Source organism: Sorex araneus, chromosome 6 (genome assembly GCF_027595985.1).
Source record: "Sorex araneus isolate mSorAra2 chromosome 6, mSorAra2.pri, whole genome shotgun sequence".
NCBI classification, from domain to species: domain Eukaryota; kingdom Metazoa; phylum Chordata; class Mammalia; order Eulipotyphla; family Soricidae; genus Sorex; species Sorex araneus.
In genome coordinates, this window is record NC_073307.1 from 59711539 (window position 1) to 59734877 (window position 23339).

General features: G+C 49.8%; 1 protein-coding gene and 1 non-coding gene across 7 annotated transcripts in view; one reads left to right on the forward strand and one right to left on the reverse strand.

Moving 5' to 3' along the window:
• Positions 1 to 23339, reverse strand: part of AKAP13 (A-kinase anchoring protein 13) — a 181033-nt gene that overhangs the window by 121095 nt on the left and 36599 nt on the right. For all 6 annotated transcript variants that reach the window (XM_055142067.1, XM_055142066.1, XM_055142065.1 and 3 more), the window contains exon 2: positions 2760 to 2803. In XM_055142067.1, coding sequence (XP_054998042.1) covers positions 2760 to 2792 — 33 coding nt within the window. In that variant the 5' untranslated portion in view covers positions 2793 to 2803. The remainder of the gene's footprint in view (positions 1 to 2759; positions 2804 to 23339) is intronic.
• LOC129406198 (U6 spliceosomal RNA) lies at positions 6594 to 6700 on the forward strand. Its single transcript, XR_008630861.1, has one exon. It is a non-coding gene; the product is annotated as a U6 spliceosomal RNA (small nuclear RNA).

A 23339-nucleotide genomic window follows, 5' to 3' on the forward strand; every position in this document is an offset into this window, starting at 1 on the left:
GTATTGCAAGGGTTTTACGGCTAAGTCCAGAAATATCAGTGCAGATGACAACTCTCACCATGAGAGCTGTGCTGCCTTATCTCCTCTCCTGGAGCGCATGTCTAAAGTGGAGAGCTAACAGTTACACTCCCTGTTAACTCGGAGTTCTCAGTTTCAGGCTGGCATCATTAGAGAGCTGCTGACCTAGCCACCTCCTTCTAAACTATCCACACCATCAACAATTCATTTTCCCAAACTACTACTAACCTCCTAGTGCAGTTACAGTTCAGAGTTTTAAAACTACACAAACGTATTCTCAAGGCCAGAAATCTGAGGCGGGGACAGACAGATGTAGCTCAGTAGACTGGAGCAGGCTGCACATGCAAGAAGCCCAGGTTCCATCCCCGGTCCTCAACCTCCTGGTCCCTTGAGGACTAACAGAAGTGACGTCCAAGCATAGGGCTAGGAGTAGCCCAAGAGCACTGCCAGGTAGGAGCTAAAAACAAAAACAAAAGGACACTTGAGAAGACTGAGCCACACCTAAGAATGTAAGAAAATACTATCTTCCCTGGCTATTGTCAAAACCTCAGGCCACCTTCAAAACCAGAACATCCACAAATGTCTCTCTCCGACCTTTGCAACCTAAGAAAGGTACATGCAGGTTCACAGGTCCTGGAAGTGAAATGTGCACAGGGCTGGGTGCTCTCATTCCACCTACCATAGCTATTTTGATATTTGGTCCCTCATCAAAAATCTTTAGAGTTCAAAACAAAAACATCAGAAGAGAAAAAAACTATAGACATATCTCTTGTATAGAGACCCCAAAATATCCTCAACAAAATACTTATTAAATTGAATTCAGCCACCTATTTAAAAATTATATGCCAAATGGTATTTACCCTAGAAACAGAAGTTTGGCTTAACATCCAAAATCAATGTTTTATATATATATGTATGTATATATATACCCATATACATTCATATATAGACACATATATAATATGTATATATATATATATATTATCACATTAATCCAAGAGTAAAACAAAAATTGATTTTTTTTTTTTTTGCTTTTTGGGTCACACCCCGTGATGCTCTGGAGTTACTTCTGGCTCTGTGTTCAGGAATCACTCCTGGCAGTGCTTATGGGACCATATGGGATACTGGGGATTGAACCCGGGTCAGCCGCATGCAAGGCAAATGCCCTCCCCTCTGTACTATCGCTCTGGTCCCAAAACAAAAGTTTTTATAAAAATAGTTTTTTGCCAGCATCAAACAATACCAGTATCAAAATCTACTTAGTGGTCAACAAAAACATAATAATAATAAAAAGTTCTGAAAGTACAATTTTGCATCATTCCTGATCAAGGCTCAGCCATCTTTCAGATTTCTATTCTTTCCATCCCTCCCCAACATAAATCCAGCCGTCTCCACCTTGGATCACCACCTCCTGCCAGCATCACCTTCACTGTCCATCTTCCATCATCTACGGGTCTCAATCGAACCCTGTGCATTCTCTACCAACCAGCTGCTCCTTCTGTGATTTGACTCCACCCCGTCCCCACGAAGACAGCCTCCCATCCTCTCTGACCACACACTGCAACTCTGCAGGATCTCAACACGGCACCTCACTGGTTTTTTATTTTTTGTTGTTTTTTTTTTTTTGCCAGTATCAAACAATACCAGTATCAAAATCTTTCTGGTTTTGTTTGGGGGCCACATCCAACAGTGCTCACGGAGCACTCCTGGTGGGCTCAGAGGACAATATGTGCTGGATAGAACCTGGGTCAGCAACATCCAAGGCAAACACCCTGCCCACTGTACCATCACTCCAGCCCCCACACACAGGCACTTCTTACTACTCCAACTCAATGAAGCCACTGACACTCTGAAACTGTCACCAGGGCCTCGGTTGTTCCAACCCTGAATCCTTCATTCATCCTCCATCTCACCTGATTAGGAAACTGCCACCAGCACACAACAGCCCTAGAGCCAGACTCCAGGCAGTGACACAGCGCCACCTAGCAACAAGCCAGGGGAAGTCCCAGTGGAAGGCTACTTGACAGCAAGGACTCTGGGAAGAGGAAGAATAGGCCCAGGGAAAGTCAGTCTGGGCTTCACAGGCACCACCTGGTCACAGAGTGGGTAGGGATGGGGCTGGTCACTGACTGTGCACTGGACCAAAGGAACATCCATGTAGACTATGATAAATTCATACCCAAATGGTCTCAGCGAGTCCAAGTCTGGGCCTTGCAGATGGCACAGACAATCCTGGTTTGATCCCTAACACTGCATACCCGGACACCAGCACTGGCCCCCAACTCCACAGGGCCCAAGCAGCATTGCATCCTCCAAACCTTGCACTGAAGCACCAGGCCGGCTGGTTAAGAATTATGGGTTTTAATGCCCGAAAGTAGAGAGAGCAAGAAGAAAATTGTCTGCCATAGAGGCAGGAGGTGGGGCCAGGTGCAGGTGGCGGGAGGGATACCGGGGACATAGGTGGTAGAAAACATACAGTGGTGAGGGATGGGTGTTCAATCATTTTATAACTGAAAATCATGAAAGCTTTGTAACTGCACTTATGGTGATTCAATAAAAAAAATTTTTTAAAAGAATTATAGGGTGTAATCCCTGAGGTCCCTGTATGGACTTGGGAAGGCAAAAAAAAAAAAAAAAAAAAAAACCTGTTATACTCATCTGGGCATGGGTGTACACTTATTACAGCAAGCAGTTGGCATACATCAGCTATAGAATAAAAAGAAATTTCAAGATTTACTTACATATAATGGAGCTTGTTGTGGATTAAGTTTCATGACCCAGGATACTGAAAGAGAAATGGAAGAAGTAAATGAGAATTAAGTTTCACATTGATGTCAAACATCAATAGAACCAAAATGCCATTATGGCAACATAACAACAACCAAAAGCCAAGGAGGCTTTACTCAGCTCTTAAGAAAGGGGGTGGGGGGGGGGCTGGAGCGACAGCACAGCGGGTAGGACGGGTAAGGCATTTGCCTTGCAGGCGGCCGACCCAGGTTCAATTCCCAGCATCCCATATGGTCCTCTGAGCACCACCAGAAATAATTTCTGAGTGCAGAGCCAGGAGTAACCCTTGTGCATCTCCAGGTGTGACCCAAAAAGAAAAAAAAGGGGGGGGGCCAAGAGGAGCTGGAGCAATAGTACAGAGGGTAGGGCATTTGCCTTGCACGAGGCCAACCCATGTTCAATTCCCAGCATCCCATATGGTCCCCCGAGCACCTCCAGAAATAATTCCTGAGTGAGTGCAGAGAGCCAGGAGTAACCCCTGAGCATCACCAAAAATCAAAAAGAGAAAAAAAAAAAGGACAAGGAAAAGAAAGTAGGAAGGCCAAGTATGATACAATTCCCTGGAGCCCAGATTCAATCTTTGCAAGCATCGGGAAAATTCCCCTAGTCAGAAGTTTCGACAGCCCACATCCATTTGAAGCATGACCACAGGCAGCTCATGCTCAGTCAGGCCTCACGGTACTCCCGCCCCCAGGCCACAGGAGCCAAGGGGAGGGTGGCAGGGCTGTGAACACCCCAGAGCCCTCTTCCTGTCTGGCAAGGAAGAGCCACCTGGTATCACCAGGTATACCAGCCACCTGGTATTACGAAGGGCTGTTACTCCTCCAAATCAAACCTGAGTTCCTTTGGCTCCTTTTAACTATGAAACGATTCACATGAAAACTGGTTCAATGTGAGGGTCCCAGAGCATGAAGGAGAACATGCTCCCAGTTCTTTTTTTTTTCTTTCTTTTTTTTTGGTTTTTGGGTCACACCTGGCAATGCACAGGGGTTACTCCTGGCTCTGCACTCAGGAATTACTCCTGGCGGTGCTCAGGGGACCATATGGGATGCTGGGATTTGAACCCGGGTTGGCCGCGTGCAAGGCAAATGCCCTACCCGCTATGCTATCACTCCAGCCCCTCCCGGTTCTAATCTGATGGTCAGTCCAGAAACTCATCCAGGAGACAAGACCAGAGTACAAATCCAGGCCATTCCTGGGCAGAGCCGCCGCCCAGCCCTGGAGGTGAATACAGGCTGCTCAGCTCTTCCTGGAGTCCCAGCAGCAGACACGGGGCTTTGCATTATAACTTGATCTAAGAAGGCTTTTCTCACTCAGAATAGGTAACTGGATTAAAGCACTAGCCAATCATCTGAAAAATAGTACATGCCACTTGTACAGGCAAAGGACAGATCAAGTCCCCACCACATTGCCAGACCCTCACCCAACTCGGCAGCAGTGGGGGTCAGTGAGGCACACATGTGACCTGGTGACCTGGCAGATCCCAAACCAAGCCCCTCAACAGTCATCCCCTCAGAACTGCCAGGTAGGAAGGCTGTGCCAGGCTAAGCATCAAGTAGACATTCGGCCCAGGAGTGGGGAAGGGGCCACCCAAGCTCCAGCCCACCATCTCTGGTCGGACAGCCCAGGGGGCCCCATGGGCTGATCCCAGCTGACACCCCTGGGCTGACCAGCCCTCCAACCCACCTATTATGGTTCTGAGAGCCCAGTACCGCCCCAGACTTCAGGCACAGGACCCATTCCCATCTGGCCTGCCCTCCCTTGCTAACATCACCCACCAAAATGCACACCAAAACCCAGCTTGAGACCAGGAACCAGCACCAACTGCCTCTCCTAGCAGAGACATGAAGTGGATTCCAGACTGTGGGATCCAATCCAAGCAGCGAGCACGGAGGGGACAGAGGCCGACGTGCTCAGAGCCCTCCCCTGAGTGCATTAAAAAGCCAATTAATTAAAAACTAGACTCGCTTGCTCACTGACCTTCAATAATCAGCTTCATGGTCCTGTTCAGGCCTGCCTGGGACAAAGGGCTGAAAATGACTAGAAACGTATGTGCAGCCTGCCTGCGCCAACCCTCACGTGCCAGGGGAATCTGGAGGGAATGTGCCCCCAGCCTTGTCGGGGCTAGAGAAGTCTCTGCGGGAAGCCTGGCTGGTGACTGGACAGCTTCTGGATCTGTCCACAGAAGACTCTTGCTTTTCCTGGTGTGGGGCCACCTCCAGCAGTCCTTGGGGCTACTTCCACTTTGGTGCTCAGGGGTCTCTCGCAGTAGTGCTCAAGGGACCATGTGGTAGTAGAAATCAGGTCTAGGACTTCTGCATACAAAGCATCACCCCAGCTCACTGCATCTGGCTCTGAAAATGGGAGTCCCCCATCTGACTCACCCAATGTCCATACCAAGGTACCAAGCTTTGCCACCCACTTCTCCTTCAAGGTGTGCCTGTGACAAGCCTCAGAGCACTCTCCAGGCAGATGGTGGGATAGTTCCCCTCTCCCCGCACTTTCCTACCAACTCTGCCATACTCTTCTTCATGGGGCAGGATGTGCACAGCACCCTGGGGCATATCAGCCTGGGTTGAGCAGTGCTTACAAAGGTTAACAGCAGCTAAAGCTTTGGGGTGTATTTTTTTTTTTTACAGTTCAGACCACTGCAAAGGACTATGTGAGATCAGTCACTGGACAGGTCATAGGAGCGCAGACAGAAGTGCTATGGCCGATCAGCTTGAGGAAAGGGGTCAGAAAGCACTTCCATTCTGCACAAAATGAATGCAAAAACCTTAGATATTAGATACTACAACACAATGCACTTAAACAGAAACTGGTGGCTCCAGCAGGGGTCAGCAAACATTTCCTGTAAAGGCCAGATGGTGAATGCTGCAGCCTCTGCAAGCCATATGGTCTCTGAAATGATACGTAAGTGAACGGGCTTGGCCACATTCCAATAAAACTTTATTTACAAAAAGAGACTGCAAGCTCAAATCCCTTCACAGATGCAACAGCCACAGATGCCAAGTCCTAGTCTAAAACTAACAAAAAGCCTCTTAAGATCCTAAGAACCAAGGAGCAGTACATGCCCACCCAACAGCTTGATAAGCCTCAGAGAGCTTTGGCTAAAACACTCAACTGAGAAAGGCTGCAGGATGGTACAAAAAACTCTGGATGCAAGATCCAAATAAAGAGAAGGTAGGCCATGTTCTCAGCAGACCCACCGTGATGGCCCTGACAGCTGTGTAACCTGCCAGATCCTCAGGCTCCTTGGGTGGAGAAAGAGCAAAAACAAGCTGGAGAGATATTGCATGCACCCGACCCAGCTTCAATCCCCATATGGTCCCATGAGCACCACCAGGAGTAATTCCTGGGTACAGAGCCAGGAGTAATAACTGAGCATCATTGGGTGTGACTCAAAAGTGAAAAAAAAAAAGGATGTAAAGAGCCTGCCCACCCCTCTGGGCCACTGGAAGAATCGCAACTTTAAAAAAGAGCTCTGGGCTTGCTAGAGAGACCATCACATGAAATTCTATGAGAACACTACCCAGCTAAAGGAATCTCTTTTTATTTTTTTTTTCATTGTTTGGGGGGCATACCCAGCAGTGCTCAGGTCTTCCTTACCCTGGGTTCTGTGCTCAGGGGTCACTCCCAGTCGTGCTCAGGGAGCCATATGCGGTACCAGGAATCAAACTCAGGGTCGCTGTATATAAAGGCAAGCCCCTTAACCCCATACTCTCTCTGACAAGTTACATTCCAAAACTAAGAAAGAAACAAATCACAGTAAAGAATATGCAAGGACTGTGCTCACTTTGGCAGTACATATACTGAAACTGGAATGATACAGAGAAGATTAGCATGGCCCCTGTGCAAGGATGACACAAAAATTCATGAAGCATTCCATTTTATGAAAGAAAGAAAGAAAGAAAGAAAGAAAGAAAGAAAGAAAGAAAGAAAGAAAGAAAGAAAGAAAGAAAGAAAGAGAGAGAGAGAGAGAGAAAGAGGAAGGGAGGAAGGAAGGGAGAAAGGAAGGGAGAGAGAGATACAGCAAGAACAAAGTTTGAGACATATAAGGCCTGCACTGCTCTAGGATTCTCAGCAAAGTTTCACTCCTAAATTATGTGTCTCTTGATCATAACTATTTGAACAATAAACAGAGATTACTTTTGTAATCAGGAAGAAAAACATACACAACACAACTGTTTTAAACCCTCTGTCATTAGGTATATCCCGGCTGAACTGAAAAGGAGCAAGAAGACATTTTTGTTAACAGAAATCTATACTTGGGGCCAAAAATAGAGCATAGCAGAGAGGGCGCTTCCCTTGAACACAGCCAAACCTGGTTCAGTCGCCAGCACCACATATGGTCCCCCCAATTTCCACCAGGGGTAATTTCTGAGTACAGTATCAGGTGTACCTGATACATCATACCTGATGAGCACCACCAGGTATGGCCCTAAACCAAAAATGATGATGATGATGATGATGATGATGATGACGATGACGATGATGAAATTGACACTCTTCACTAAAGGTCCAGGATCTGAGAAAGAAGGCAGCACACACAAGTATTGGTGCAGCAAGTGAGCAAGATAAGCCCTGCTCTTCGCCCACTCTACACTCAAGGTCTCCAGCTGGGACCCTGGCAGCACCAACCAGCCCCAACGTGTGTCCAGTGCAGTGCTGCCAAGCACATCTCCCAGACCCATAAACTACAGGATCTCAGTCTAAAGACTAGCCATCAGATGTGACAGCCCTTCCTCAAGAGACATGATCCTTGTCATGTGCATCAAACCACCCCCTCGGCTCATTTCCACAGAAAGGCAGCTCTCTGCCAGATGTAGAGAGAGGCTCTCCCTACTCAGTGCTTCCGGGAGGAGAGAGGGTCATGGGCTGCAGTGACCCCTCAGACTCACCATCATTTAGGGTGACACTACACATTCTGGGTTCCTAAGAAAGTCACTAGTCAATTCTTCCTCAGGGAGAGGTCAGTATCCAAAAGCGCTTCTCCTCACTCCTGAGGACGCTGGCTGGTGGTTAGAAAAACAGGTTATACTCTGGCTGGGAGAACAGGGGATCCTCAACCACAGACAAAAAGCAGGGTAGGACAAAGGGCGAAGAGAGGGGCTGGGCAAGAGTACAGTAGACAGAGTGCTGCCTTGCATGCAGCCAAACTGGGTTTAATCACCAGCAACCCATTGGCCCTGGGCAATGCCAGGAGTAACCCCTGAGTACTCCTGGGTGTGGAGCTGCATACTGGCTGACGTCTATGCAGAGCTGCATTAATCAATCACTGAGCAGTAACAGTTAACCATAAATGACAATGATTTAAAAAAATTAATTGAAAAATCAGATCTCGGGGGCCGGAGGGATAGCACAGCGGGTAAGGCGTTTGCCTTGAACTCGGCCGACCCGGGTTCGATCCCCGGCATCCCATATGGTCCGCCAAGCACCGCCAGGAGTAATTCCTGAGTGCAAAGCCAGGAGTAACCCCTGAGCATCGCTGGGTGTGACCCAAAAAGCAAAAAAAAAAAAAAAAAGAAAAATCAGATCTCTAAATTCCTATCACATCTTAGACTTACTTTACAAATCACTTGAGAGTAAACCATCATCTTTCCAGAGCTGTGAGTTTTGTGTGTTTTTCTTTGGGGCCACACTTGGCGGTATTCAGGGGACTCTATGGCGGTGTTCAGGGGGTCGAACCTGGGTCAGCTGTGTGTAAGGCAAGTGTCCTACCTGCTGTACTATCACTCTGGCCCTGTGAATCTTTTATTTCAGGTCTAACTGGCATGATCTCAGGTACACACCAAGGACCCAATATTTGTCAACATTACAGAAGTCACTACGCTAGTTGGCTTCACAAGTCATTGACCTTGTTAGCCCATGTGAAGATATAATCTATTTAACATCCATCCAGACATCTCTACAGGAGGTTTCTTACGGCTTAGCAACATTCACTTTTGTAACACACCATTACTACCTACAGCGCCATGCTATACATCACACAGGAACTCATTTTATAACTGGTTGGAACCCTTTGGATTCATTTCCCCATCTACCCCCATCCCTTGGCTAACATCTCAGCCAGGTATCTATTCTCTGTGTCTATGAGCTGGTTTGTTTAGATTCCATATGGAAGTGAAATCATCTGGTATTCTCTTTCTGATCTTTTTCACTGAGCATAATATCCTCAAAATCCCACCAAGTTGTGGCAAATAATGAGTGTCTTCTTTCTCGTGCCTAAACAGCAGGAGCGTGCCCGTGTGTGCCTATGACAACTGTATCCATCAGCCAAGAATACAAAGGTTTCTCACATATCTGGGCTATTTTGTCAATGATGCTGGGATGAACATTTTTTCAAAGCAGTGTCTATTTTCTTCAGATAAATCCCCAGAAGTGGAATTCCTGGACTGCTTCTGGATGCTCTATCTTTTTAAGTTTTGGAGTCCCTCCTATTTCCCACCTGGACACACCAGCTTGGATCTCGCCAACAACGCAGACTCCCTCTCACACACTCCCTCCGCAGAGTCTTGCATCCGCTCTTCCTGCCAGAGACCTGTCTAACAGGTCCAAGATGTCACCTCACTGTGGTTTGCGTTTCCCTGGCCATCAGTGATGCTGAGCATATTTGGGGCCTCCTATTCATTACACGGTTTTTGTTTTGTTTTTTAAATTGTTTGTCCCATAAATAAAGACTCAGTAATAGTATTCCATGCACAGCTAGTTGCTGAGCATTCAAGATAAATTAGACATTGCCCGAAACTATGCAGTAAGAGACAGGCAGCTGTCAACATAATTAGACGGCAGTATGATAAGCACAACATAAAAAAGGCTCCAAGGATCAGGAAGGAGCAATAAACTCTTGCCACTGGAGGCACAGACAGCATGGATGCTGACAAGAAGTCAGCCCTGCCTCAGACCAGAGCACAGCTCCCACTTCCTCGGTGCAGCAGCAGGTGTGTTCAGATGGGGAAAGAGCAGTGAGCTCCGAGAGGCAGGCGTGCTGGCTCACTGCCTACAAGCTGTGTGGCCACAAAGAGGGGCTCCTGCCTGAAAAAGTGGGTCACCAGAGCAGAGGCCCCCACAAATCACTGTTTCCTTTTTCAATTTCCTTTTCTTTTTTAAGGCAACCCAAAGTTGTTCCTTCACAGTTGCAGGCTCAAAGGCTCAGCTCACATCACTGAAAGGAATCTGTGACCCAAACTCTGACATAGTCACTGAGGCTGTGGGTAGCCCCAGGAAGGCGGCGCCCCTCCACCTGGCTTCCCCGGCCACAGTAGCAACTCAGGGCTCCCAGCCCCCTCGCTGAATCCGGTCAGTCCGAACAAGAAGGGGGTCTCAGAAACAGCCCGCCTTCCCCTGTTGGAATCACTGCCAGTTTGCCTGCCTCTGCTCGTAGCCCTGAGTGCCAGGGCCTTATCACCCTGAGAAAATCTCTCCAGCCTCCGGTTCCACCTGACTCAGCCTTCCTGAAATGCTGTGGATTTTCAGTCTGTGGCTCACGCAGGGCCTACACAGCAGCAGAGTCTCCCAGGAAGGCTCATGCTGGGTAGCAACCTCTTCTCTTGAGGGAGCTCTAGGGAGGGGCTCCCAGCTCCACCATACAGTGAGAGACCTGACTGCCAGCAAAGGGACAGAAAAGCTCAAAAGTACAACCTAATCCCCGACTTAGGGCCATGCTGCGGGATGCGGCTCAGTTGCTGGAGACCTTGCAGGAGGACCCCTGCCCGAGGTACGGCAGGCCCCGGGGCCCCAGGAACTGCGTCTGGAACAGTGCCCAACCTCAGAAACAGGCAAGCACACCGCCTGAAGCACCCCGACTCCCTGATGGCCTCTGCCCACAGCAGGGCAGCAGGGAAGCCATGCCCAGCCTGGCAGAGGATGGAGCTAAGGAGGAGTTCGGCAACCGGCTCAGAGAAGACCGACAGACTTAGGCTCTGAGGCACAGTCCTGGCTTTTCGTGCTACGTTATCTTGGTTCTGTTGTCTAACTGCCAAGTTGCATTCCCTTCATTGTAAAATTGAAGAAGATAATAAAAGGTGAAAGGGGAGGGGCCTCAGTGAGCAAAGCCCCTGACTTGCCAGCATAAGGCACTGAGTTCAAGCCCCAATGCCACCACTTAGGCTGGTAAGAACCCTGGCACCACACCACTGCCAAGGAAGGGCTGTACCCCCGCATGCACCGCATCCCACTCACCTGTCTCTCCAACAGCTTAATTATTGTGCAGACCCCCAAACTAAGCAAAGGGTATCTGTAAAGCCCCAATAAACACGACACCCTACTACAAAAGTCTTGGCAGTTGGGAAATTCTCAGGCCATCCCGGCTCCCCTGTCACCCTCTGGGTGCCCTGGCCATGCAGCCCTCTTATGCCCCCCACACATACCTTCCACCAACACAGCACAGGTGAGGGCTCACACTGTGCTCCTGGAAAGGTCTCCTGACACCCTTGCTAGCTCTGATAACAGGATTACCACTGATTATGTAACATGCACTGTCTTCTATTGTACTTTTATCTCTGCCCTCACCTGGACTTGTTTGAGTCCACCAGGCCACAACGTTACCTTTGGCAGCACTGTTCCATGCCACCCAGCACCTGTACTGCACATGGTACTGGGCTGAGCTCCCAATAAACACCCAAGACTGAAGCCCTGGCAGAGGAAAAGCAATCAGCAGCTTTTCTGCATCGTTTGATAGCTAAGGATCCATAGCTAGAGCTGCAGGCACAAAACCACCCATTCCTTGAAAACTTCAAGGGTCAGACTAGATCCACAACATTAATAGAGTGGTTTCCCAGGTGAGTACTAACCCCAGGGGGCAGGGGAGCTGGCTTAGGGGGAATGCTAGTAGCTTCAGGTGCAAAGGAGGGGTGCTCTATAACTTCTTTATTAAAGAGAGCACTGAATAACTTCTTTATTAAAGGTGGACAGCAGGCAACGTAAGTTGGGGGGGGATTCTGACCTAGTAGATCATTAAAGGGACCAAGGATGCTGCTGAGTGTCAGGAAAACCAGTCCGGATCTATGTGCCCGCTGGGTGGAAGGGACTAGGGAGCCCAATGGGGGGGGGGGGGCAGGGGAGGGCCCCACAGCACCACCTCTCTGGACAACCCTCAGCAAAGCCCTCAGCAGGGCTCCCTCCCCCAGGAAGGGGAACATGCATTATTTTTAATTCTCTCTTGGTGCTGAATGCAAGCTTGTGGTTTCCTGCAAAAATGGCTATTGCTGCTTTGCCAAGATCTCCCTAGAGAAGAAAACTCCAAATAGCTCTTGCACAGGTGAGAACTTTGCCACCAGCTGTATCCTGCTATCCAGAGGAAACGGAACTGTGAGCTGCCCAGAGGACAGACTTGGGAGACAAGCCCTTGAATTTTCACTGCATGCTGACACCCCTGGGTACTGAGAAAGAGAATGACCTCTAAATTTAGAACCCTTCCTAAACAGCTGGGCTTTATGTAAATCCACTTCAGCAGGGGTTAAAATAGACATCCGGTAAAGGGACTGCCAAGCCCAGGCTCTCTACTTCCTCCACCTTCTCCCCCAACCCAGCAGCCCAAGCACTCCTGCATGACAGACAGCCAGGAGAGAGGGAGTAAGGGGCCGTGGAGCGTGGGGTCGCCCTCTGGGACAGATGCCAGGACCTGGAGTGACTGCTCTGACTGCACAGTGACAGTACAAAAGCACCAGGCCAGTCGAGTATAAGACAAATGCCCGAGCACTATGCTACCCAATCCAACCTCGTCCTGGGAATTTCTGCAAAGAAATAACCCCAGTGGAAATGACTCAAGATTTCAAGGGCTGCTGCTGCCTTGCAGGGTTTGTCCTTGAAAGCAGGGATCGGGGTGAGGAGGAATTGTCCTTTGTCCTATGTCTTCAAAGAGATGGGGAGGTGTCAGGGAAGTGACAGGGTGAAAGGCAACAATTCCATGCGTCAGCTTTTTCACACTGCAGACTGGTGTCCATCCTGCAAACCAGCCCACAGACCATAGTTAAAACTACAGAGGAAGGGGCTGGAGCAATAGGGTAGAGCGTTTGCCTTGCACGCAGCCAACACGAGTTCAATTCCCAGCATCCCACATGGTCCCCTGAGCACCACCAGGAGTAATTCCTGAATGCATGAGCCAGGAATAACTCATTTGCATTGCCGGGTGTGACCCAAGAAGCAAAAAAAAAAAAAAAACACCCACGGAGGAAGACCAGTGGTTGTCAACTTTTCCACACCCCCAGGCCATCACCAGGTACAAGTGAGCAGTGGCTGAAGACCACTGGGCTAAATCAACGTTTCTGACCTCTTAGAGCCCCCTTCTGACCTGCTTCCTTCCTGTGACTCCCGAGTCATATGCTATAGTCCCCCATTTATACCATTTTCACCTGTGGCCCCTTTGGAATATCCTGGGCACCCACAGGAGGCCTATTTGAGAACGTTAACAAACTATGAATAGCACAAACAAATTCTGAGGGTCTGGCTTTATGGTCCTCCACACTGTTCAAACAGCCCTGCAAATGGTTCCTTCCTGCCACTACGCTTAGTTTGTTCAATGGTTAGCATAGAATCAGAGCCCTGAAATTCTCCCCCACACACAAAAGAATGGGCTCCAGACCGCTCCGCTTGGTGGAGTCAGCAGAACAGAGTCACTTGCCACCATGTGTGGCATTTCCATGCAATGACACATGGTCGTACGAGCTCTGCCTTTCACCAGCACCCTCCCTCCACCTGTCTGACAAACACAGCTGCCAGGGACACGTCGGAGAAAGAGCAGAGCAACACTGGCCCAGTAGGAAGGCAGCCCTGTCCTCCTCACTGCAGACACAGCAGGCCCTTCGGCTAGGTCGCCCTCTCGGGAACTCACGGGTGTGTGTGCCCCCCATGCTGGGACCCAGCTGTCTCTGTGGCTGGAAGCAGCAATGGTAAAACCCACCACCCAACAGTCCCCACCCCACAAGGCAAAGGTTCATAAACCAAGGGGGCATTTGTCACTTTAAATATATAATCCTATTCCCCTTTCTTTCCCTCTGTTGACCTTCCCAAATGTAGATACAACCAAATCAACAACCACAATCTACGACAGTCACCAGAAGGCTTTATCTTATTTTATTTTATTTTATTTTATTCTATTTTATTTTATTATTTTTAAGCCATACCCAGCAGTGCTCAGGGCTGACCCCGGCTCTGCACTCGAGAATCAGTCCTGGCAGACATCGGAGACCATATGGGATGCCGGAGATCTAACCTGATCAGCTGCACAGACACAAGGCAAGCGCCCTCCCTGCTATCCTATCGCTCTGGCCCCAGAGGCCTGTAGATGCTGCCCAGGGGTGAGGGACAGCTGAAGGCCGAGAACAGCACTGGCTCCCCCTCTCTTCTAGCCCTGCTCTACCCTGTCCCACAGGGCAGGGGACAGCTGACAGTGAGGGTTGGTCATTTTGTAGCTCTCCGTCCAGAAACCAGGCCACTGTGAATGTTCAGAGAACAGAGTGAAAGGATTATCCAGTAGCTCCAATTATACCAAGTGATCTCATCCTCTTGTAACAAGCTGCAACTTCCTGGCATCCGAAATCCACTTTTGAAACTCCACCAGGGGCATCTGAAAAACCAACTTCCGTCCCTCCTCCCTCCCTCGGTGCACCCTCACATCAGTAAATAGTGAACACTGCAAACCCCCACATCACAATCGCCCTGCACAGACTGGGAGATCGCTCAAAAGCTGGAGCACTTGCCCTGCATGCATGTGGCCCAGGCTCAATGCCCTGCGACACCTGAGTCCAGAGCAGCACTGTGCCACTGGGCCTGAGCATCAACCCATCAGGTCCACAACACCGGGACAAGCATGAACAGGAACGGTGCCCGGTTCCTGAGCACTGCTGGGGGCACACCCCGAGAGAAAAATTTGCAACAAAAACATCCCTCACCATCACAGCCTCCCTGGTGCTCTCATGTCCTCTCCCCAGTAAGCCCGTCACACATCTGACCTCTGGAGACAACCAGTTCCACGGGCACACACATCACCATCACCTTCTCCAGAGGCCCCAAGAGGCCACTGATCAAAGTAAAGGGTTCTGCAGCTGAAGACCTGGTGAAGGAGCCGCTGTGAGGACCCTTGGCTGGCCCACAGTGGCTGCCCCAACCCAGACCTCGGCCGCAGGGAGCCACCTCCCTCCTTTGTGAGCAGGGACACAGCTGACACACTGGTTCCATATGCAGAAACACAAGGCAGGACAAGGCAGGGGTTGGTGAGCTGGAGCCAACAGCAGTGGACAGTGTCATGTTCATGGGAACACTGCTGCCACTGCCCCGAGGTGAGAGGAGAGGAAGGGGCAAAGCCCTGCACAGGCTCCCAGTGTCTGCCCAACGCACCTTTCAGGTCCCCCAGCTTCCTACTGGACACTGATTTATAGAGGCAGGTGCCCTACTCAGTTTTTCCGAAGGAGGCAGGTAATGGCCTCCAGAGTTAGCTGTGTAATTACCCAACTAGGAAAGCCACTCAGCAGACCAGCGTGTTCCCGCCCGTATCCAAATGGGAATGTTTACGAGCTGGAGTATCAGAGGGGGCGGGCTCCCTTCTACAAAAACATGCAGAAGCGCCGCCAGCCGAAATCCGCCATCCAAAAACATTCAGTTGCTGTTACGTAAGCAAGAGGAACTTCTGAGAATGTTTTCCCCCTAAATTCTACTAAACCAGGATAGAGAAAATCAAGCTTCAAAACCAATACTCACGCTGCATCTGAGGCCACACAAGGGGGTTCTCAGGGGAAAAAGGTGGCAGAGATGAACAGAGGCCACGTTCGCTGCACTGCGACCGTTCATGGACCATATGCTAAGAGGGAGCATAACCTTCCTACTGCTTCCTGGAGCACACTGATATCCACACAAGCTGTTCCAACAAGTAACAGCAGATAGCAAGCCCAGGCCCCCAACCAACATGCCAAGCATGCACTTGGTCTTCTGACCTATCTCTTAGGGCCTCGAAAATTGATCTTAAACAGTAGAGATTATTTAAAAACAAAGCAGTGACAGGCCTGGGAGATAGTTCAAGGGGCCAGAGGACATGCCAAGAGGCCCCAAGTCCAATCCTTGGTACTGAGTGATTCCCTGAGCACTGCCTGGTGTCCCCGAGTACCACCAGGCTGACCAAAAACACCAACAGAAACAAAAGTGAGATGCAGAGCAGACATACATACTGCATCCTTCTACTCCAGTCCCAGATGGCCAGCCCAGGTCAGAGCACGAACAAGTCAAGAATGCCGCCGCCCACAGAGCCTTCCCAGTGCTAGGGTGGGGAATGTACAGAGTCAGCTGTGGAATCTCGGAGGAGACATTCCTTGCTTTCTGTCCTCACTTGGAGAGGGACAGGCAACCTCAGGCCTCTGGTCTTAGAGACACCACACTCCACCAGGATCTCCACCAGCGTTAGTGGCAGCTGCCCAAGCCAAGGAGCTCAAGCAGCAGCCAGATCAGCTGTTCCTTTCACTGTCCAGCCCCTGAAATCTGGACACCCACTTCCTCGGGCCCCAGGAGAAGGCAGCACACAGGTGAAGGGGCTGTGACAAAGACGGCCTTCAACTCTTGAGTAAGCTCAGCCTTAGACAACTTCTGAAATGCAAGGCGGGAGGGGTGGCAAGAAAACTGTGGGCTCTGTGGACTGTTCAACTTCTTTAGTCCAAGCTGAGCCAAACAGATCTCGTTTTCTCTTGACTTTCTGCAGTAAATGGGCAGTTCAGGGAATGACTGAGCATTTGGGCACTCAAAACGAGGGAGTCAGAACCCTCAGTTGAAAGGCTTCTAAGTGTTTTTCACTGGTGACTGCCTTTTTCTGCTTTCTGTCTCCTCACCCTTTCTAGTGCCTCCCAGTGGCAGCCATCTCACTGTCATCTGGAAGAGCAGTAGTCTGCTTGGATTTGTTTACTTGACTTTTCATAGTGAATCTTTTTTGGGTCACACCTGGCGGTGCACAGGGGTTACTCCTGACTCATGCACTCAGGAATTAACTCCTGGCAGTGCTTGGGGGACCATATGGGATGCTGGGAATCAAACCCAGGACAGCCACGCCCAGGACAGCCACGTGCAAGACAAACGCCCTACCCGCTGTGCTATTGTTCAAGCCCAAGTTAACTTTTGTAGCTAATATCAGGTAAAAGTGGACATAGCTTTTATCCCATTGATATTGATTCCATATGTAATCTGGTTTTGAAAGGGAAGAAATGGAGTAAGCAATACCTATTCTGCTACTACGTCTTAACTCAGATGCGGCAGGGCCCTGCTCTGCTGTCTGGAACTCACTCTCAACCACTTACTAACACAGCATCTCCGGTGATCCTGCTGCTCCTCTGTCCTCTCCTGGGCAAAAAATTAAAAAATGAGTAAGAAGCTCCCAGTTTTACACTCCTTCTGTGAAATGATTTCCTTGAGAGAGAATTATGCCAGACTGACACCATCAGAAATGACCTAGAAAAACCGGCTATGATAAGACTAAAAGGAAATGACAGGAATAAATATTTACGTGGAAAGCTTACGATATACAGATTCCTTTAAGCTTCAAAGACTGCTGTATATCATTATTAGTTTGAGAGAAACTCCACAAGAGCATTCAAAGAGCTTATTACTTCGGGACCCTGGTAAGGAAGTAGGCAACTCTGGGGTCTGACTGCAAAGCAATTTGTTGGCTAATCTAGGATACAGCTCCCCTCAAAAATCTAAGGCTAGGGGCTGGAGGATAGCAGAGCGGGTAGGGCGTTTGCCTTGTATGCTGCCGACCCGGATTAGATTTCCATCATCCCATATGGTCCCCTGTGCACCGCCAGGAGTGATTCCTGAGTGCAGAGCCAGGAGTAACCTCTGTGCATTGTTTGGTATGACCCGAGATGATGGGGCTTGAAGAAAAAAAAGAAAAAAAGAAAAAAAAAAAGTCTAAGGCTAGATTGTGATCTCCCAGCAGGGCACCTAAAGCACAGGCGGGACACAGGCAGAAAGCAGGATTTTTTTACAAGTATCTCCCCAGTGAGATTCAGAGAGTCTCTTGCCTGCACGCCTGGCTGTCTTCCCTGGGGCCCCTCAGAGGGGATGGGCTCCAGCTTCCCTCCCCGCCCCAAGCAGAGCTCCCAGCGGCCGAAGACCACCGGAACCTAGCTACAGCCATGCTGGAGGCCCCTCTCCACACATTCGGACAGGCCTCACACATGAAGGTACTGGCAGAGGAACCCAGGTGTGTGTAATCCCACCAACAGTCAACATCCAGAGACTTAAAAGCAAGCTCCCAGAAGCACGTGGCCGCAAAGCAGCCGCGAGATATCTTGTAGCCTGCTTCTCCCTCTACGAGAAATTGTCAAGCTTCTGAGAGTTTCCTGCCCACATGGGACAACCTTGCAAGCTTCCCATGGTGTACTAATATGCTAAATCCAGTAACAAGCTGGATCTCATTCCCCTGACCCTGAAAGAGCCTCCAGTGCAACATCATTGGGAGGGCCGAGTCAAGAGAGACTTCTAAGATCTCAGGGAAAGGACGAAGGAGAGGTTACTGAGCCCGCTCGAGAAATCGACAATTAATGGGGTTTCATGATTCATGATCTCCCCAGTGGCGTTCACTCATGCACTCCGCCTCTTTGCACATCCTCCTGGCCCTGTGTGGGTATTCACAATCAGGAAACTCACTGGCCTGATCAAGTCTGATAAGCAGAGGCTAGTCACCACCCCACCATGCCAGCCAGACTTTAACCATTTGGTGGCTGGATCATAGGGACTGTGCCAGTTGGGAAGGAGAATATCTCGACAAGGATATCAGAGGTGAGTCGGAGCAAAAAGGGAGAGCTGGGGTTCAGGACACTATGTCAAAGGAAGAGATGGTTACAGTCTAGGGAGCACACATAAGCTAGGCATGAGTGTGCACAGATACACAGCGAAGGTGGAGGCCAGCATCAAGACTCCGGCCTTCACATGTCGAGCGGGGTGTGCTCACGAGGGCTCATTACCGTGTGATTCCCAGCACTGCCACCAAGAGCAGCTAACAGAGAAAAGGCAAAGGCCCCACGAAGCCTCCCCAGAGGCTGCTCTATGCCAGGCCCACTCTGCTATCAATCTAATCATGCCCTTTGAAGTCGCCAGTCCAGCTCCTCTTCGCCCTTTCTCAGAAACCAGAAGAGGAAAGCAGGAAAGAAAAGTGAAGAAGAAAGATTGAGAGGAAGAGACACACACAAATAGACCCAGTGTTTGCTCCAGACCTCCAAGACAAATCAGGCCTGGCACATCTCCAAGCCCTATCATCTCTGGTCTGTGCCACTCCAGCAAACCCACCAGTTCCTGGCAGTGCCCGAGACCCAGAGATCAGGGCACCAAGACCGGGTAAGAGCAGTCCCTGCAAGGAGTGGGGCACCCAAGCCATGGTCTACTTCCAGACAGCACTGGCCGCTGCCCGACCCCCTTAGTGCTGCCACTTCTGAGAAGCTGGTTCTGTACGAGTTTCACTTTGTTACAGCTTTTACTTCTGTGATGAGGTTTCCATTTCTGTGGCATGCAGACTTGCTTGCATTTAACTGAGTACCATCATAACAGCTGCTTGAAATTCTTCAATCCACATGGCATCACTCTCTGTGGAACAGATTTCTCTCAATAATGGGTCCATTTCCCAGTCTCCTCGAACTCTGAGTCTGAATCCTACCCTGGGTCTTGTGCTAGCCCTTTGCTCTCGAGATCACTCTGGTTTATCTTAGCAGGATACCAGCTGAATTACAAGTGAACAAGCACTGCTTGAAAGGCAGCTCCCAACACCCATCTTTCTAAGGTAGGCTTATGGGTCATACTTATTCTTCTACTTTATTTTCTGAAGTGTCCATGAGGTAGATTCCAGTGCTCTAGGGTCCCCAGAGTGAGACTATGTTATCGCTAAGTATCAGAACCGAGGGGTCCTTTCTCTTTGGTTTGGTTTTTGGGGGGTACTTCCTAGCATTTCTTCCTAGCTGCTCTAGCCTAAAGAGGCCCCTCCTGCTGGGCACCATCCAGCTCTTCCAGGGTGTCATGGCTCAGGCAGCTGCAACAGGGCAACTGGTACACTTGGGCAACGTGCTCAGACCCGGCAACCCTCTCCAAGAGCTGTGCTCCTGTACATGCAGACAGGCACAGGGAATAGACAAGCCGGAAGAAAGGCGACGCTCGAGTGTGTGCACTTGCCCGGGCCAAAGACTCTCTGTGCTCAGAGAGGAGAGACACACAGGTCCTGCCATGGACAACATCTCCCACATTCCTGTCTCACCCACTGTGTTCCCAGAGTTTGGGGCTTTTCTTGAAGCTCCAATGGCTGCACCCACTTCTACAAAAGATCCTGACAGACCACCTATGTGTCACAGCCTCCATGGCACCTGGCACTAGCAGCAGCAGGGAGGAAGCCCAGGTTCCAAAACCAGGCACACCTCAACTCTTTCACTCTTGAAGACAGGGAACAAGGAAGCCACCGACAAATACCCACCCACGGTCTGGAGCGACTCCTCCCCACTCTGAGCTCAGACTCCCTGTCACAGCAGGCCCCTGGGGAGGACAGCTGCAGTGAGAAGACTAAGAATGCCCCAGACCCCTTGTGGAACTCCCAGGGACAGACCGGACCCCCCCTCCATGATAGCTCAGAGTGAGATGATAAGAAGGTTCCTCCTTAGGGAATGGAGCTGCCAAGAGAGCTGCATGCAGGCAGAGGTGGGCACCAAAATGCCTGAGGCCGAGGCACTGGGGGGGCCCAGGCGGGAGGTGGTGGGATAAGGCAGGTTTCACATGCATGAGGCCCTGAGTTCCATCCCAGCACCAAAGCAGAATAAGCAAAACAGAAAGAAGGAGAGGCAGGGATTCGCTTTCCTCCCTAATACCTTATACAGTGATCTCCAGCTTGAAGCAGAAAGGCCTGCTTAACTCAGATATGGGGCATGAGTTCAACTGACTGGGCAACCACTCTGGTTCTGCTCACCAGAATGATGAATTTTCCAACTGGATGATAAGAGTCTGATTTTTACTCCAAATATGACCAGAAAAAAAACTTGAACTACAAAAAGGGTTCTTCTATGTTTGAGGAAAAACTTAATCAGGACCTACAAAGACCTACAAAGGTTTTTGTTTTGTTGTTTTTGTTTTTTTGGGTGGGAGGGCTGGTAACAAAGGCAAGGGCATGAAAGCTGCCAATTCTGGTTCTACTTCCTCCTCATACCCCAGTGTGAATGAACCTCAGACTGGAGTCCTCAGAGGTCACTTAGGAACACAGGCTGGGAGACTGGAAAGGCCCAGGGAGAAAAGGTCCCACTGACAGAAACTACTGGATTTCACCTCAATGAGGACAAACCGAGGAGTGGCCTGTATGCCTGAGCAAGGGAAGCAAGACCCTAAACCCCAGGCACACAAGGTTTGTTTAAGGAACTTTGTGGAACACCCCCACCCACACCCACCCCACCCAGCTCATTTCTCCTGCAATGCTGGGAGCCAGGTGAAGAGATCTGGGCAGAATGACACAGGGGCCTGAATTCAAAAAACTCTCCCCCTCAACCCCTGTGCTTCCCAGGTCCCAGCTGTGCTGCCCCACAGGACTCAGGCAACATACTGTGAGAGGCGCCCCTGCCCACTGCTGCGAGCCTCACCCTGTCCTGGTTTTAGCCACAGAGCAAACAGGTTCCTAATGGGAATCCACAGGAAATAGATCTCTACTCCAGGAATTGCCACTCCCTCCCCTCCCCCAACACTATTACCAACATCCTGAAACATCAGGTCCCAGGCTGGAGAGACAGTACAGGGGTTAAGGACCTATCTGCACGTGACCAACTCATGTCGGATCCCCAGTACCACATATGGTACCCTGAGCCCTACCAGGAGTGATCCCTGAAGACAGTGCCAGTTAGCCCCAAGCACGACTGGGTGTGGCCCAACACCAACTCCCTTCCCCTAAAAAATCAAATCCCAGAGGCTGGAGTGATAGCACAGTGGGTAGGGCGTTTGCCTTGCACTCGGGCAACCGGGGTTCGATTCCCAGCATTCCATATGGTCCCCCAATTACCGCCAGGAGTAATTCCTGAGTGCAGAGCCAGGAGTAACCTCTGAGCATCACCGGGTGTGATGCAAAAAGCAAAAAAAAAAAAAAAAAAAATCAAATCCCAAACCTCTGTGGTTCATGGGGGATAGAAATCCTCAGCTGAAAGGATGCACCAAGCAGGCAACGGGGTGCAGCCACACCAAGCACAGCCCTGTGAATAGCCCAAGAGGCCCACGCTTTCGGAAACACCCCAGAACAGGCGGAAGGAAGAGAAACCTCTCCTTGGCAGGAGTGAAAAACGGTTGTTTTGGTTTGGTTTTGGTTCGTGGGCCACACCCAGGGGTGCTTGGGGAACAGTAGCTCAATCTGTTCAGTTGCTTCCAGCCCTAGAGAAAGATACTGACTCTCAGTAGCCAACTTATCTCTTTTCCCTGTCAAGAAAACTAGTGTCCTTGAAGCAATGAAGCAAAGAATAAAATTATCTCAGAATGTCTTCATAGCTGTTAACAGACCAATGAGAAAAGTCAACTGAACTTAGCTGAAGGGAGGTACTCAAGATACAAGTTATTAAATATTTTATCAAAGGTAGCTTGGAATACAGTCTTTTTCAGGGGATGTTAAAAATGTTTTAATCTTTAGACTGAAGAGATGGCACTACAGGTAGGACACTTGCCTTGCATCCAGTCAACTAGGGATCCATCCCTGGTACCACATATGGTCCCAAAGCACTGCCAGGCATGATCCCTGAGTGCAAAGCCAGGAGTAAGCACAGTTGGGCATGGCCCAACACCACACACAAAAAAGTTCTAAACTTAATCATGATTCTTACACATCTAGTCAAAAGTCATTGAAGTATGATATAGGCAAATGACATGGCATGTGAATTTATCTTAATAAAGCCATTTAAAGAAAAGTTAAGAATCCCCCAAGCCCAGATCCCCTCATTTTTATTGAAGAACTCTTTTTGTTAGGGCACAGGGGACTATTATTTTAAAAAGCACCCAGGAGATTGTGTCATTTCTGACTACACGTGTCCATTTTTGGCTTCCCCTCAGTGCCCCCGTTCCTCCCCGCAAATCAGAGCACAGGATGAAGAACATCGAGTCCTGACAGAAGCACACCAAGCCCAGTGAAGTCATGGAAACTCGGCCCCAGTCCTCCCCCTCACTGTCTGATGGGGCACTGGCTCTGCTTGAAAACAAAAGGCAACTCACAGAGCTGATGAGCACCTTCCACAGACACACAGCAGCACCCTGCACATCCTCCAGATTCCCAGGGGCCCACTGCCAGGCAGCAGGACACACCACTCCCCCACTCCCCACTTCTGTCTCTGTCCAAAATGAAAGGAGGCTTCCTTCTATGCAGGCCACCCACTCTCAGCTCCTTGGTGGGCCAAGGCTATGATGAGTGGAGGCTCGCACTCGCTGAGCGTACCCTGGCGTGTGTGGAGTGGGCACTGTGAAGACAAGGCTGGGTGTTCCAAGTCTGTATTCTTCTAGGGCTTACGTATGGTCTAATGAATGCAAACTAAATTGCTCAAGTAAATCAAAAAGTATAACATTAC